The 14,627-nt window shown below is 40.3% G+C and overlaps 1 protein-coding gene across 1 annotated transcript in view; it reads right to left on the bottom strand.

The window, feature by feature from the left end:
* Nucleotides 1–2,383: 2,383 nt before the first annotated feature.
* The window catches only part of cd34 (CD34 molecule), a 48,961-nt gene continuing 36,717 nt past the window's right edge, over nt 2,384–14,627 (bottom strand). Inside the window, exons 6-9 of the mRNA XM_057830449.1 lie at nt 13,571–13,679; nt 13,434–13,483; nt 11,991–12,143; nt 2,384–3,553 (exon numbers count right to left, since the gene is read on the bottom strand). Of these exons, the coding sequence (XP_057686432.1) occupies nt 3,365–3,553; nt 11,991–12,143; nt 13,434–13,483; nt 13,571–13,679 (501 nt within the window). The 3' untranslated portion in view covers nt 2,384–3,364. The remainder of the gene's footprint in view (nt 3,554–11,990; nt 12,144–13,433; nt 13,484–13,570; nt 13,680–14,627) is intronic.

The following is a 14,627-nucleotide window of genomic DNA, read 5'->3' on the forward strand; positions in this document are numbered from 1 at the left end:
TTCGTTTAGCCACATTTGGGCTAGCTTTACCATATATAGATCGGTAGGAGCTGTCCCATTACCTAATATCCAGTTTTAGCTATGTGGAGAGCATAGAAAAATATACAACCATGTAATCGCATTGTCTCAAAAAAATCACGATGCTGGACTTAGGCTTACCACTCACTCTCCCGTTCTTGAAGTCGCGAGCTGTCAATTGCCGTCATGACGACATCTGCTGTGTCAAGCAAATCGTCGTCATCTGACGCCTCAGGTTCAAACATGTAGGGATTAATTGTTCATCTTTCCTGGGAGCCTTTGCCATCGGTAGCGTCACGAAAGAGCGATCCTGAATGGTTACCTTTGGTGGAAATATGCTATGCTAGCTGTGGATAGTCTTCTCTGTTGCGTCGGGGAATCTACGTCACACTTCCGGGTTTGCGAAGGGACCATTAACGGAGTGCAAAAAAACTAGTGTTGTACCGATACCATTTTTTGGCCCCGATACCGATACCTGGCTGTGCAGCATCGGCCAATACCGATACCATGCCGATACCACCCCGATTATATATATATATATTTTTTTTTTTCTTTTTTTTTTTCCCAAAGAGCTACATAATTGGATGTGAAATCATTGCTATCAAGGCTTTGTCAGGCTGTTGCTTACCTTTGCAAAATAGGAAAAAGACTAGTACAAAGTATAATACTAGCCCAACAGTAAGAAAGTAAAAATAAGTTCATAATAATAAACTCTGAATGAATTGAGTAAACTTTTTTTTAAACCTCTCAAAGGCCAAACAGTGCAACTTTCATGAAATTATTGTCACATTCTGCTGCTCATTCTGAGCTCAGAGAAGGCTGCCGAGATATTTGCTTTGCTGTTCGCCATTTGACATCTCGCACTATAGTCTCGCTACATTTGCTTGTTACACCCCTGCATTGGTTTTTTTCTGTTAGTGTGCTGCACTCGTTTGTAACCTCTACCCTGTGCAGGTATTTGAGTGTTTTTATTCTGGCTTTTTGGTTCGCTGCCTATCGTCTTAGTTAATCTTCGAGTTTTTAGTATTGAGCTCCGTCGACCTGCTGTCACGGACTCCTTTTGTTATTTCTACTATCCCGCGATCACGTGTTATTTTTTGTTTGCAATCATTAAACCCTTGTACTTATCCCCCGCTTGTTGTCCGCTTCGAGGTCCAACCTTGTTTCCGCATTTGCGGACGCTCACAATTATAAGTAATAATAATTGACCACAGCTTCCCGTCTCTCTATTAGCCTCGTTTTTTCGTGAGGGGTTGGGTCCCTTATTTCTATTTCTGAAAGGTGGCAACCCTACTTTGGAAACAGTTCCCAAATTACTGCAGCATTTCTTTCAGTAAAAGACAATAAAAGTAAAGTAGACGTAGTGAACTGACCAGAGATTGTTGCACCTATCCAGCGCCCTTCCTCTGGATAGCAGTCCTGCTCTTGCAGGCTCAAACTCGTGTTCGTTCACGTTTCGTCTTCACATGTTTTATCAGGTTCGAGGTATTAAAACTGGCCGATTTTACTCCACATCTCGAAACTTTCAGGCCGCAAATCTTGCACGCAGCCATTGATTTTAATTGACGGGATTTCTATTTTGAAATATTTCCCGACCGCCGCCATGTCGGCCATGTCATTGGTCAGAAGTGGCTATTGGCCCGTTCTCATTGGTCTGGAGCAGGCCAATAGCGATAGCTGTTTGGTATTCACGTATCATCACACAACACAGAGACAAAGTGTAGTGAGCGCCAGGAGAAAAAAAAGGCTGCGGTCAAATGTTATAATAATGGACCGGTAAATGGTATCGGCGCCGTCTTTGTTGGTACTCGCCGATACCGATACCACCATTTTGGGCCGGATCGCCGCCCCCTGCCGATACTAGTATCGGTATCGGTGCATCTTTAAAAAAGACTAAAAAAAAAACGCAAATTATCCTTACAATTACGTGTTGATAATGTCATGGTTGTTTTGACGAACTCGTTCAAAGTTTATATTCGTGAAATCACACCAAAATCCGGAAAGGTCTTCAGTTGCCGTTAAATTGAATCTCGAGAGCTGGCCATAAATGCTCAATAATGTTGAGGTCTGGGGATTGTGCCGGCCATACAAGATGCTCAACTTCATTAGAAGGTTCCTCATGCCATTCTTTAAAAATTATGTTCAATGATTAAGATGCCAAAATGTTAGGTGTTTCCATTATTTTGTCCAACCTCTGTATCATTATCAGCTGTACTGAAAACTTTTCATAATTGTGGTTTGTTCAAATCTTAAGAGTCAATGAAGCTGTCAAACAAAACAAGAGAGAACTTTCAATTAGCAAAGCGGCTTCGAACATAAACAAGAGGAAAGAAACAAGCAGATAATAAAAAAAAGAATTTTATTTGATTCTTTTGATCTTAAAAAGTCAATTTAAAATGGCTGGCTGCTAGTAAAACAAAACAGTCACAGTGGAATGTGAGTAATAACACGATACAAAATTAAATCAGGGTTCCAGTTTAACATTTAAACAGTAGTTTTCTTCTGCGTTGAATCTCTTGCAACTAAAATCTACAAAAAAAAAAAAAAAAAGATCACACTTGCACCACGATGCACTTTGCTTGCTTTGTAAATGTGTGCCAGAGTTCATGTTGTCCAAAAATCTTTCAAGTGAAAAACTCGGGCACGTTGTAGCAAAAGAACAGACGCGATGATAATAATAGACAAAAACGAGACAACAATGACATCACACTGCTCAATAGAATACTGATATAAAATAGCATACACAGTACAGTATAATGTATAGGAAATAACACTGTTGCGTAACCTTGCTGAGTTAGATGTTGATTGATGGTCTTGGCAACGTCAGCCTCTGAAGGCACATGTGAAAATTACGAGTTTAAGTTTTAGCTTCCTTGTAATGGCAAAACCTTTTGTACACATTTACATTAGAATGTAAAACAAGATCACATGAAGTCATGCATATATATACAGTTAGCAGAAGAAGCCTGATGACACGCGGGCTGATGGGTGTCGGCAAAACAAACTCGCTACAGCCCTCGTGGGACTCGGTCATGGGTGAGTCATGCTAAAAAACATTTTTGTCCCACCCAAAAGCGCTCAACTCCCATCTCTGGGTCAAGTTCCGTCAATAAGTCAGAAACTGAGCCGTCGTTAACATCCACCGTTCCTATTTTAATCATTATCTGACTACTTTTGCTGACGCTTATTGTGGAACGCGGGAGAGAAGGGAATATGGGCGGCCATAGCCGTGTCGATGTCCCTGATGACTATGTAGGTGGGTCTGAGGCGGGATGGTGGGGCTTGTTTGTGTTTGTGTGTGTGACGGGGTGGATGTGTATGTGTGCGTAAGTGGGTGTAAGGGGGTTCACAGCTCGGTGTCTGCAGTCTTAGTGGCGGAGTGGCCATTAGTGGGAGGAGACTCGGTCTTGGCAGCTTCAGGAGATTCCCCGTTCACATTGGGTTTCTCTTGGGTTTCTGTCGGGGGGATAAGTGGAGCTACGGACACAAGGGTGTTTCCCTGGTTCTGCTGATCCACTGGATAAGCCTCCTCTGCCTGAAAGTGAAGAAGAAACACGTCAAAAACATCCAATAGAAAGTACACTGGAAGTGTGTATGATGTTCATGTTTTGTAGCGTCTCGAATTCAGACAAAGAGGGTTACTGTCCCTTAGAAACACGGCATGAAACATCAAATTAGTACTATGACAGGAAGAAAGCTGTTGTGTGTGTAGACGGAGGTTCCGCATGAAGTTAGCTGGGCATGAAAAAATATCGCTTTTAAAAATACTGTCAACAGTAATTATTTTTCTTTAAACGAACATTAATTTACCCTCAAGCAATATATGGCGGAATTTTCAAGTCCAAAACTGAACCACAGTGAGATATGGCCTTGTCTTTCAAAAGCTATAGTACAACATTAATTAGTAATTAAGTCCAATACATTCTATACACATTATATACTTTACAGATTAGAGATCAGGGGTCGCGTTAACCGAATATTTTCCGTCGTTGACCGTTTTTTTAAAACGGTGACGGAAAAAAATGAAGTCCATCTGTCATTTTGACAGGTTGCAATTTACACCCCAGACCACAGAGTGGCGAGTGAGCATATTAATTAGCTATTGTCTCTCTTGATGCATGACGTCGTTGGCCTTACTCGGAAAAATGTCCGAAATTTCTTCAAAAAGCCCCAAAACGACGATGGTGTTCATAAAAGAGGTGAAAAAAGAGGGACTGATGCAGTGGAGGATGAAGGACAGCCTCTGCAGCAATCCCACTTAAGACATTTGATTATGCACAAGCGGGCACGCAATGGCGTACCGCACGCAGGCTATTTTTAGACCGTGACGTCACATCGTAAAGCGGAAGTAAAGCCGAAGTGGGACATTGTAGACCCACCATCGCATAGACCCAACGTAAAAAGTGCTACTTTCCTCCGGTAATCTTTCAAAAACGAACATGCCGATCACGCATTGCTTTTTTGGAACTTGTAGAAACGACTCTAGACATTAAGACACATGAAGGATGTTTTCTTCATACGTTTCCGGAACCAAAAACTAGGGAGGAAAAAATGTGAAGACCGAATCAACTTGCGCGGACTTTAACACCAGCTCGGCGAATCCATTCACGTTTCATATGCAGTAAACATTATGTTGGGTTGGCATGGTCTTTCAGAGGACAAAGAGGTAAGCCATTTTTATATTTTTAACTTATTTTTTTGGGCGTAACGTTGTGCCGTACTGCTTCTGTCTTACAATGAATGACCTGAAAAGTATTACAATGGTATTTGACTGCCACTGTTACCGTTTCTGTTATATATATATAAAAAAGCAGCTTTAGTAAGGGGGAAGTGTAAATAAATTATAGGTTTAAGATATGTTATCAATGAAAAAATTACAAGTGTTCGTTGGCTGTCACTGAATAGCATTTGCGATCGCTACACAAAGCTAACTAAATTACCCCCAAGAACGGTAAGAGACGTAGGACAACCAGAGGATATATAACAAAGACAGGGCTGGTGGTAAAGGATAGCTTGCTGAAAAAGGAGAATGTCATTGTCAGTCGCGTCGATAAAAAAGCTAAAGCTATGCTTAGGTCGGCTCGTAGCCTACCTACTGGGGGCACAGTCAGCTGTTTTTGTCACTGCGGAGAAAAAGTTACATATTGATCTGCTTGATGTGTGATGGCACAGTGTGGATTCTCTGTTCAGCTTGTTCGGACAGAATATTAATTAAAAATGAATGAAAACTAAATACTAGTGAATATGTGATTATTATCATTTTTAAAAATTTAAGTGACGGGTAGAAATAGATTATGACCGGATTTTTATGACCCTGTCAGTCAAACTGACAGACAACGAAAAAGTCTAGCGCAACCTCTGTTAGAGATAGACCGATATATCAGTCGGCCGATGTATCGGGCCGATATTTGGAAAATTGACCTGTATAGGTATCGGTCTTTTTCTTTTTTTTTTAATCCGACCAGCCGATATGACAAAGGCAATTTAAGACTAGGAATGAAGACTAGGAATCGCACCATTTATCACAGGATCAGAATCAGGTGACAAGGATTGGGTTTTTGATTTGAAAATATATACATAAGGCGTACGTGAATATAAGCCGCCGCCACCCACCGAATTTGACACGATAATGGCATTTGTTCATAGATAAGCCGAAGTGGACTATAAGCCGCAGCTGTCCTCACTGTATTATGGGATATGTACACCAAAAGATAACCGATAACACTTTATTTGACAGCGGCATCATAAGACCAAATGAACCACAATGAAGCTTTCAACCAATTGGCTGTAAAGCTTCATTGCTTCAAGAAGTTTTATTTAGCCATCACTGCTCCCTTGGTGGGGACACAGTCAACCTCTGCTGCCACCTGCTGTCAACACTGTTGTCGTCCAACATACCTTCTAGCATGCATTGCAGCGCTACAGATATAAATAACAATCAAAATTGATGTTCTGTGCTAATTATTTCTTCAGTTACTGTTCCAATTGTTTCATTAATTGCTAGTTTTGATATTTAGTAACACTTTATTTGACAGTGGCGCCATGAGACCATCATAATTATGACATGACACTGCCATGAGCATTAATTAATGCTTATGACAGATGTCATTTTGTGTCATCAGGCAAATTATCTAACTTTGAATGGATGTAAAAGATCCGAGCTGGACATACAGTAAATGGAGTTAGTGACATAATTTGCCTGATGACACGTAATGACATCAGTCATAAGCATTCATTTATGCACATGATAGTGACATGTCATAATTATCATGGTTTTATGGTGCCACTGTCAAATAAAGTATTACTAAGTATCATAACTAGCAATTAATGAAACAACTGGATCAGTAACTGAAGAAATAATTAGCACAGAACATTAATTTTGATTGGTATTTATACCTGTGGCGCTGCAATGCATGCTAGAAGACATGTTGGATGACAACAGTGTTGACAGCAGGTGGATGCAGAGGTTGACTGTGTCGCCACCAAGGGAGCAGTGATGGCTAAATAAAGCTTCTTGAAGTGACAGTGTTATGACACTGCTGTCAAATAAAGCGCTGCCTATTAGCCCCCCCATAAAAAATCAACAAATAAGCCGCACTAGACTATAAGCAGCAAGATTCAAAATGAGGAAAAAAAGTAGCGTCTTATAGTCCCAAGATTACGGTATTTATGTTGTTCTGCTTCATGTTCGTACAGCCTCACTCTCCCTCCTGCCGTTTTTCTTGGTCAACAGAGCAATGCTAGTTTTGATTGTTAAAGTTAACGGTGATTGACAGGCGTTGAAGCTTTGATCTTGCCAGAGAAGCTTGGAAGCGCTACCTTCAAAGACGCCAAATGTGTCAATCATCGTTTAGCTTGTTAAACACTAGTGTGCTGTAGCAACTCATTGTGTGTGTGTGTGTGTGCGCTGCTGTGCTCAGCAGTGAGCGGATTTGACTGGACTCACTCTACATTATTCTTGTTCAAAAATAATTCACATAATGAAGGCGGCACGGTGGGACAGTAACATGTTTTTTTTGTGTGTCTTTTTTGGGGGAACAACACTTTTTTTCCAGAGAGCTATTTATTTAACCTTTTATTCAACTTTAAAAGAGTCTAGGAAATTCAGGCACTTCTGGAGCTATTTTTTTGTGTGTGTGTGTGATTCAATAAACATGCTTTAGGCATTTCAATGAAGTTCAGTGTTGGAATTATTCATTTTTTTACGCCAATTTTTACACTTTTCCTGCAAATGAAAGGGCCAAAAATCGGTTATCGGCCCTTTTAACTACTAATAATCGGCCCTGAAAAAGTCATATCGGTGGATCTCAAGTACAGATATTATTATATTTCAACTCACTCTATGAAAATGGACTCATTTTGTTGCATTCAGCAACTACAAATAATGAAATGATCGAACATGATAATTTTTATAATAATAATTTTTATGTTTTTAAAAATAATTTAACCAAAACATGCTAAAATTAACTGCTACCAAACTGACAGGTACATAATGCGTCACTGTCTTTTCTTTCTTTCTTTTTTATGTTCATTGGGTGGGTTGAAATTGAAAAATGAACCTCTCATATATTTTCGACATACTTAACCAATAAAGACCATTTTGATTCTCATATTAAAATCATACTCTGTTCTGTGGCCTGTCTTTCAACTAGGTAATTTTAAATGAACCAATAATTAAAAACATTTTTTAAAATCTTTTGAAATATAACCATAAAAATCCAACTGTGATCGCTTCAATGCCTTATGAATAAAATAATCTGGAAGAATGGGAATATTCACAGGTAAAATTAAAAAAGTAAATAACAGAATATTGAACCACTTGTGGTTGGGATGTTTTCCTCTTCTTCTTGATTGCCAATGGACAAGTTACTTCATGTAGTTTATTTGACAAAACAATTCCTTGTTAGGTTGTTTAAAGCACATGTTGAATATCAACTCAAGGTTCAAAAGGTGATCAATAACTTAATGGTGCTGTTTTATTTTCATGGAAACACTTCCTTTGGACAGCACTTTTGGATCATCTGGTTACACCCTGAACACTCACTCACCAAGTGACAGTACTCTGAGATGAATTACAGTCCACCTGGAAAGTATTCATGGTCTTTCACATTTTCCACAGTTTGTTATGTTAAAGCTTAATTCCAAAGTGGACGACCTACATTTCTTACTTCCAAATACTACCCACAACACTCAATTAATGACAATGTGAAAAAAAAATTCCATGAACATTTTTCCTTTATTTTTTGCAAATTCATTAGAAAAATAAAACACTAGGAAATCACACTAACATACATAGGGGCAAATAAGTATTTAGTCAACCAGTAATTGTGCAAGTTCTCCCACTTGAAAATATTAGAGAGGCCTGTAATTATCAACATGGGTAAACCTCTACCATGAGAGACAGAATGTGGAGAAAAAAAAACAGAAAATCGCATTGTTTCATTTTTAAAGAATTTATTTGCAAATCATGGTGGAAAATAAGTATTTGCTCAATTCCAAAAAGTTAATCTCAATCCTTTGTTATGTACCCTTTGTTGGCAATAACGGAGGCCAAACGTTTTCTGTAACTCTTCACAAGCTTTTCACACACTGTTGGTGGTATTTTGGCCCATTCTTCCATGCAGATCTCATCTATAGCAGTGATGTTTTGGGGCTGCCGTTGGGCAACACGGACTTTCAACTCCCTCCACAGATTTTCTATGGGGTTGAGATCTGGAGACATGCTAGGTCACTCCAGGACCTTGAAATGCTTCTTACGAAGCCACTCCTTTGTTACCCTGGCTGTGTGTTTGGGATTATTTTAATGCTGAAAGACCCAGCACCGTCTCATCTTCAATGCCCTTGCTGACGGAAGGAGATTTTCAATCAAAATCTCTCGATACATGGCCCCATTCATTCTTTCCTTTACACAGATCCTGGTCCTGGTCCCTTTGCAGAAAAACAGCTCCAAAGCATGTTTCCACCCCCATGCTTACAGTAGGTATGGTGAAATTCAGCATTCTTTCTCCTCCAAACACGTCACCCTGTGTTTCTACCAATAAGTTCTATTTTGGTTTCATTTGACCATAACAAATTCTCCCAATCCTCTTCTGGATCATCCAAATGCTCTTGAGCGAACCGCAGACAGGCCTGGACGTGTACTTTCTTCAGCAGGGGCACATGTCTGGCAGTACAGGATTTGAGTCCCTGGCGCCGCATTGTGTTACTGTGGACCCAGCTCTCTGTAGGTCATTCACTAGGTCCTCCCGTGTGGTTCTGGGATTTTTGCTCACTGTTCTTGTTATCATTTTGACGCCATGGGGTGAGGATGGGGTTGAAAGACTGTGTTGCCCAATGACAGCCCCAAAACATCACTGCTCTAGAGGAGATCTGCATGGAGGAATGGGCCAAAATACCAGCAACAGTGTGTGAAAAGCTTGTGAAGAGTTACAGAAAACGTTTGGCCTCTGTTATTGCCAACAAAGGGTACATAACAAAGTATTGAGATGAACTTTTGGTATTGACCAAATACTTATTTTCCACCATGATTTGCAAATACATTCTTTAAAAATCAAACAATGTGATTTTCTGTTTTTTTTTTTCCACATTCTGTCTCTCGTGGTTGAGGTTTACCCATGTTGACAATTACAGGCCTCTCTAATATTTTCAAGTGGGAGAACTTGCACAATTAGTGGTTGACTAAATAATTATTTGCCCCACTGTATCTAGTAATTGTGCGCGAGTGTTGTCGGGGCATTAAAAAGTTAACATACACCACAGAAGTCACGTCTGTCATTACTGCCCAACACCAGCATATGACAATCGACTTTCATAAACGGGACGAATTTGAAGTACAGCGCTCCTAATTTGCCACTCATTGTTCATCATGTAACCGTGAGGTAGCTCTCAGTGTCCAGCTGTCTGTTGCCAAAGCGAGGTTGTTTGTAGCAGCCAAGTCGGAAACAATGTTTTGACGGACTTCGTTGTAAATATTCGGGAAGAGAGTCTTTGTGAAATATGTACGAGAGGTGATAGCATATCAGCAAACACAAAATGCTGCCACACAGCAGATCTGTATGACGCTGAAGCCGCCTCCTCAAACTTCTGTCTTACCTCGCTAGCCATGATTGTTATCTCTGTTACCTCTGCCACAAACAAATGCAGCGTTCTTCACTCCGCCCTCCATGCAGTTTGGGGGAGCGGCAGGAGGAGGGCTGCTCGCGGGGAGGAGCTGTCTCAAAGCTTTTCAAGGCACAGCCCTCAGTTTTCGATGCACCCCGGGCATATTAGGGAGCACACGCAAGAAAAAATTCGGAAAATACATTTTGGGAGCTTTTCATTTGCATAGAATATTTTTGCGTATTGAATCTAAGAGGGCGTATCGAACGGTTCAATATAAAACCGAGTATTGTTGCATCCTTAGTCACAACCCCATTCCCAGTGTTGGGAATGACGCTGTTATAAATAACGCCGTTACAAAACGGCATTATTTTTTCAGTAACGGTGTTATCTAAGTAATTATTTTTTCCGGTGTGACTACGCCGTTACCGTTACTGATGATCAAAAGCGGTGCGTTACTTACTCGGAATAAATTGATGAAACCACCAGCCGTAGCGAGTCTACTCTGCTCTGTTTATTTGTCATCCAAGACTTGGGGTGCGTTCAGGTTCGAGAATAGCGCACATGTTTTGTTTTGTGCTTTTTGCTTAGCATAGATATACCACACGGGACGTGCTGGCACTCTGTTTCTTTAATAGCACATATAACTTCAACATTAACACAAACGTACGGCTTTCGGTAGTCCGTGTCTGTAACTCACTCCCGCATCATGTGAGCAAAACAATATTGGCGCTGTGTGCACTTTAGGATGCCTCGGATAATTCTGTATCAGAATATTACAGCACGTACTTCTTATGACTCCAGGCTGTTTGTCCCTGCTCATTCAATTAGACAATGCTTTCCAAAGCTAACGTTTCTGTGTTTGCTACACCTGAATGCTAGCCTCGTTCCCATCCCCCACTGTCAACCAGCAAGAATGCTGCTTCCATCTTGAGGACGGCAGACACTTTGAGGGTGACGGGAGGAGTAGGGGGACGTGGCTACCTGAATGCACCACCTGGATAGATGCAATGGAAGTGATTGTGATTGGCTGAGGGTTGGAGTCATGTGTCAAGGTAAGCCAATCAGAGCCGGTGTTTTCACACACAAACCGGAACAGCGCGTGCGGCAAACACACACACGCAAAACAGATGCAGCGGGATATGATGACAGAGCATTCAGAGGAAAATTTGTCCTTTACGAGGTGAGATATAAACACTATTTCAAGTCAAAATACTTGAAGTACAGTAGGCTATGTCTACTTGACCAGTTGTCTCAGGCTGTGAGAGATTTAATTGATTAAACTCACTTGATATTGTTTACTGCTGATTGTTATTTTATTATATTGTTTACTGTTTATTTTTGTTGCACTTCAAGTGTAGGATACATCTGTTGCTGGTGAGGTGCAATAAATATTACAAGGTTCTATAACACAACTAAACTACCTGTCTGTTATTCTCTATTCAACTGACTCGAATACTGCTCAGAAAACTTCAAATTCTTTGTCATACAACAACTTCTTTTTATAGTAACGGAAATAATTACTTTCCCTGGTAACTAGTTATTTTTACTATAGAGTAATTCAGTTACTAACTCAGTTACTTTTTGGAAGAAGCAGTGAGTAACTATCACTAATTATTTTTTTAAAGTAACATGCCCAACACTGTTCCCTCCTCCCCCCTCCCGTTCTCTCTCTCCGTGTCTCTCAGACATCTCGTGTGATCCAACCAAATTGTAGTAACGCACGCCTTCACATCCTCAGTAACGGTAACGGCGTTGCAAAGATGGGAAAAGTAATTAGATTACCCATTACTAACAATAATAACACTGTGATACTCTAATGCCGATATTAACAACACTGAGTATGACCAACTAGAAAATGTCAAACTACTCACTAATTTCACTCCTTTGCTGTCAGGTCGGCGCTGGCATTTGCAGTACGCAGCAACAATGGCAGCCGCAACCAGCAGACCGGTAATCAGGACGCCCACAAAGACAGAGCGGCCCGATGATGAAGACGATGGTTCCTCCACTTTTGTTACTCCCAACTGCAAACACAGAAATGAAAATGGCACATTAGACATTTACAGTATATAGACAAAGAAAGTTAAGCGTGACAATACTGACTAAAAGGTACACAAATACTATTCAAAATCAATGAGATTGTTTTTCGACCTAACTGATCTTATCACTGCATTTTTCGCTTTTGGGAAAATGTAAAAACATTAAACTGATTTAGTAACTAATATCATCGAAAATCAAAATGATTATTAAAAGGCAATGTCCAAGAAGGTCAACCTATTGGACCTCAATCATAAATATGTTTTAAAGGTCAAGGACTTCAATTTTAATTAGTGCTGTCAAATGTATCGTGTTAACGGGCGGTAATTATTTTTTTAAATTAATCACGTTAAAATATTTAACGCAATTAACGCATGCACGGAATGACCCGTTCATGCTTTGCCTCAAACAGTTTACATTGACGCCGTTTTAGCACATTGAGAGCGAAAAGGCAGAGAAATGCCAGTGGACACAGGCGTTCATTGGATCCCGCCTTTTATTGGCTTAAGCTTTGGCAACTCTTTCACAATAAGTACAAGTATTGTGGCGAACGACGTGGAGAAGAATAACAGGTTCGATCTTTTTCTTAACACGCTTAAAAGAACACAACGCAGATCATACTGTATACCATTTGCAGCCACCACTGACAGTCATGGTTGCCCAACTTCCCATTATGCATTTGGGTGGAACAGTTAGATAGCTACAGTATCATTTAGTGAAAGCCTAACAAAAATAATATTTCTATCTCTCACAGGAGTCAATCTTTTTCTTAACACGCTTAATGGAACACAACGCAGATCATACTGTATACCATTTGCAGCCACCATTGACAGTCATGGTTGCCCAACTTCCCATCATGCATTTGGCCGGAACAGTTAAGTCGCTACAGTATCATTTAGTGAAAGCACAACAATAATAATATTTCTATCTCTCGAAAAAATAACGTTCACAAAACGAAACGCGCTCAATGAAAGAGAACTGGCATTCCCAATCAAAATAGCTATGCAAAATACGCATAAAACTTACTCAGATAGCTAGATCTCTAATTAATTTAAAATTCGCCATTGACACCTTGTGGTGTATTTCAATCACTACCATACCGTACGTAGTTAAAGACACTGTGGAAGAACGGCAAGGAGCCCATGTGACATCCCGCTCGGTGACGTCAACAATGGCGAGCTATCAGTTTATTTTTTGATTGAAAGTTTTACAAATGTTATCAAAACGAAAACATTAAGAGGGGTTTTAATGTCACTATTCATCTTGCATTCTCTTACCTTGTCTTTCAATTCCCCTTTGAGGGCTTCAAGCACGACATTTGGTTTAGCTGCACATGAGGAAGGAAACAGATTTTACATATCAGGATGACAAAAAAAAAAAAAGTGTTTTTTATGGTGAGGCATCTTATAAATACCATCTTTCGAGACCATCTGCATGTTTTGTCCCTCCTGGAAGACTTTCACATGGCAGTCTTCGGTCGAACAGTATATGCTGCTCTCTTCAAGAATTTTTTTAGTTTCCTCCTAAAAATTAATGAATACAATTAGATTAATTTCTGTTTTACATATTTGTCGATGATTGACAGGTACAGTGGTACCTCGACATACGATTGCTTCGACGCACGATCTTTTCCACATCCAATGTAAAATTTGACTCGTCATTTGTTTCTACAGCCGATGACATGCTCGTACAACGATTTATGACAGCGCCGCAATTTCTGTTTTCCCAGTGGATTTTCTTTTGAGAAATCAACATGTGTTCCAAGAAGGTTAGTCCAGGTGGTGAAAAAAGGAAAAAGGTTTATCATTGAAATAAGATGGAAATTATGTAAAAATATGAGCATAGTGTGAAATGGCTTGACAATACGGCCATAGAATGTCTACGATCTCGACGGTCCTCCTCCGACCTGTTTGCCAGTCTTTATACGTTAAGGTAATTATGATTGTGGTAACGTCGCCAAAGAAATCGCAAGCTTTGTCAGGTTTTTGATCATTTATTTCAGAACTTCTGCAAAGCAACACGCCTACTTGTCTGCCACAGTTGACGTTTAAGTCTGACTTATGCTTCTGCGTTCCAATGACGGCGGAGCGACGGCAGAGAGACTCTACGCCATCATTGCACATTTGAAGTTCTGCGTCAAGGGAACACGTTGCTGTCATTCACCGCCATGCCACTAGAGGGGTGTGGTTTTGTCTTTGTACAGTTTTGGGGGACTCTTGTCGAATTCCTTTAGTTTTCCTCCGGTCATTGACAACAATGGCAACGGAGATGGAACGTGTGCACTTACAGCTGCAGCTAATCAATATGTAGCAACAAATTCTGTTTATACAAATGTTGAAGCGTAGGCGACACAGAAGACGTTTGCGAATGATTGAAAACGGCGGTGTTGTTGGGAAGAACCGGAGACAACGTTCTGGACCGATCACAGTCCTTCGATGTTAACGGCACACGCGTTGACATGACGCGTAGTC

Source organism: Corythoichthys intestinalis, chromosome 2 (assembly GCF_030265065.1).
Source record: "Corythoichthys intestinalis isolate RoL2023-P3 chromosome 2, ASM3026506v1, whole genome shotgun sequence".
Taxonomy (NCBI): Eukaryota; Metazoa; Chordata; class Actinopteri; order Syngnathiformes; family Syngnathidae; genus Corythoichthys; species Corythoichthys intestinalis.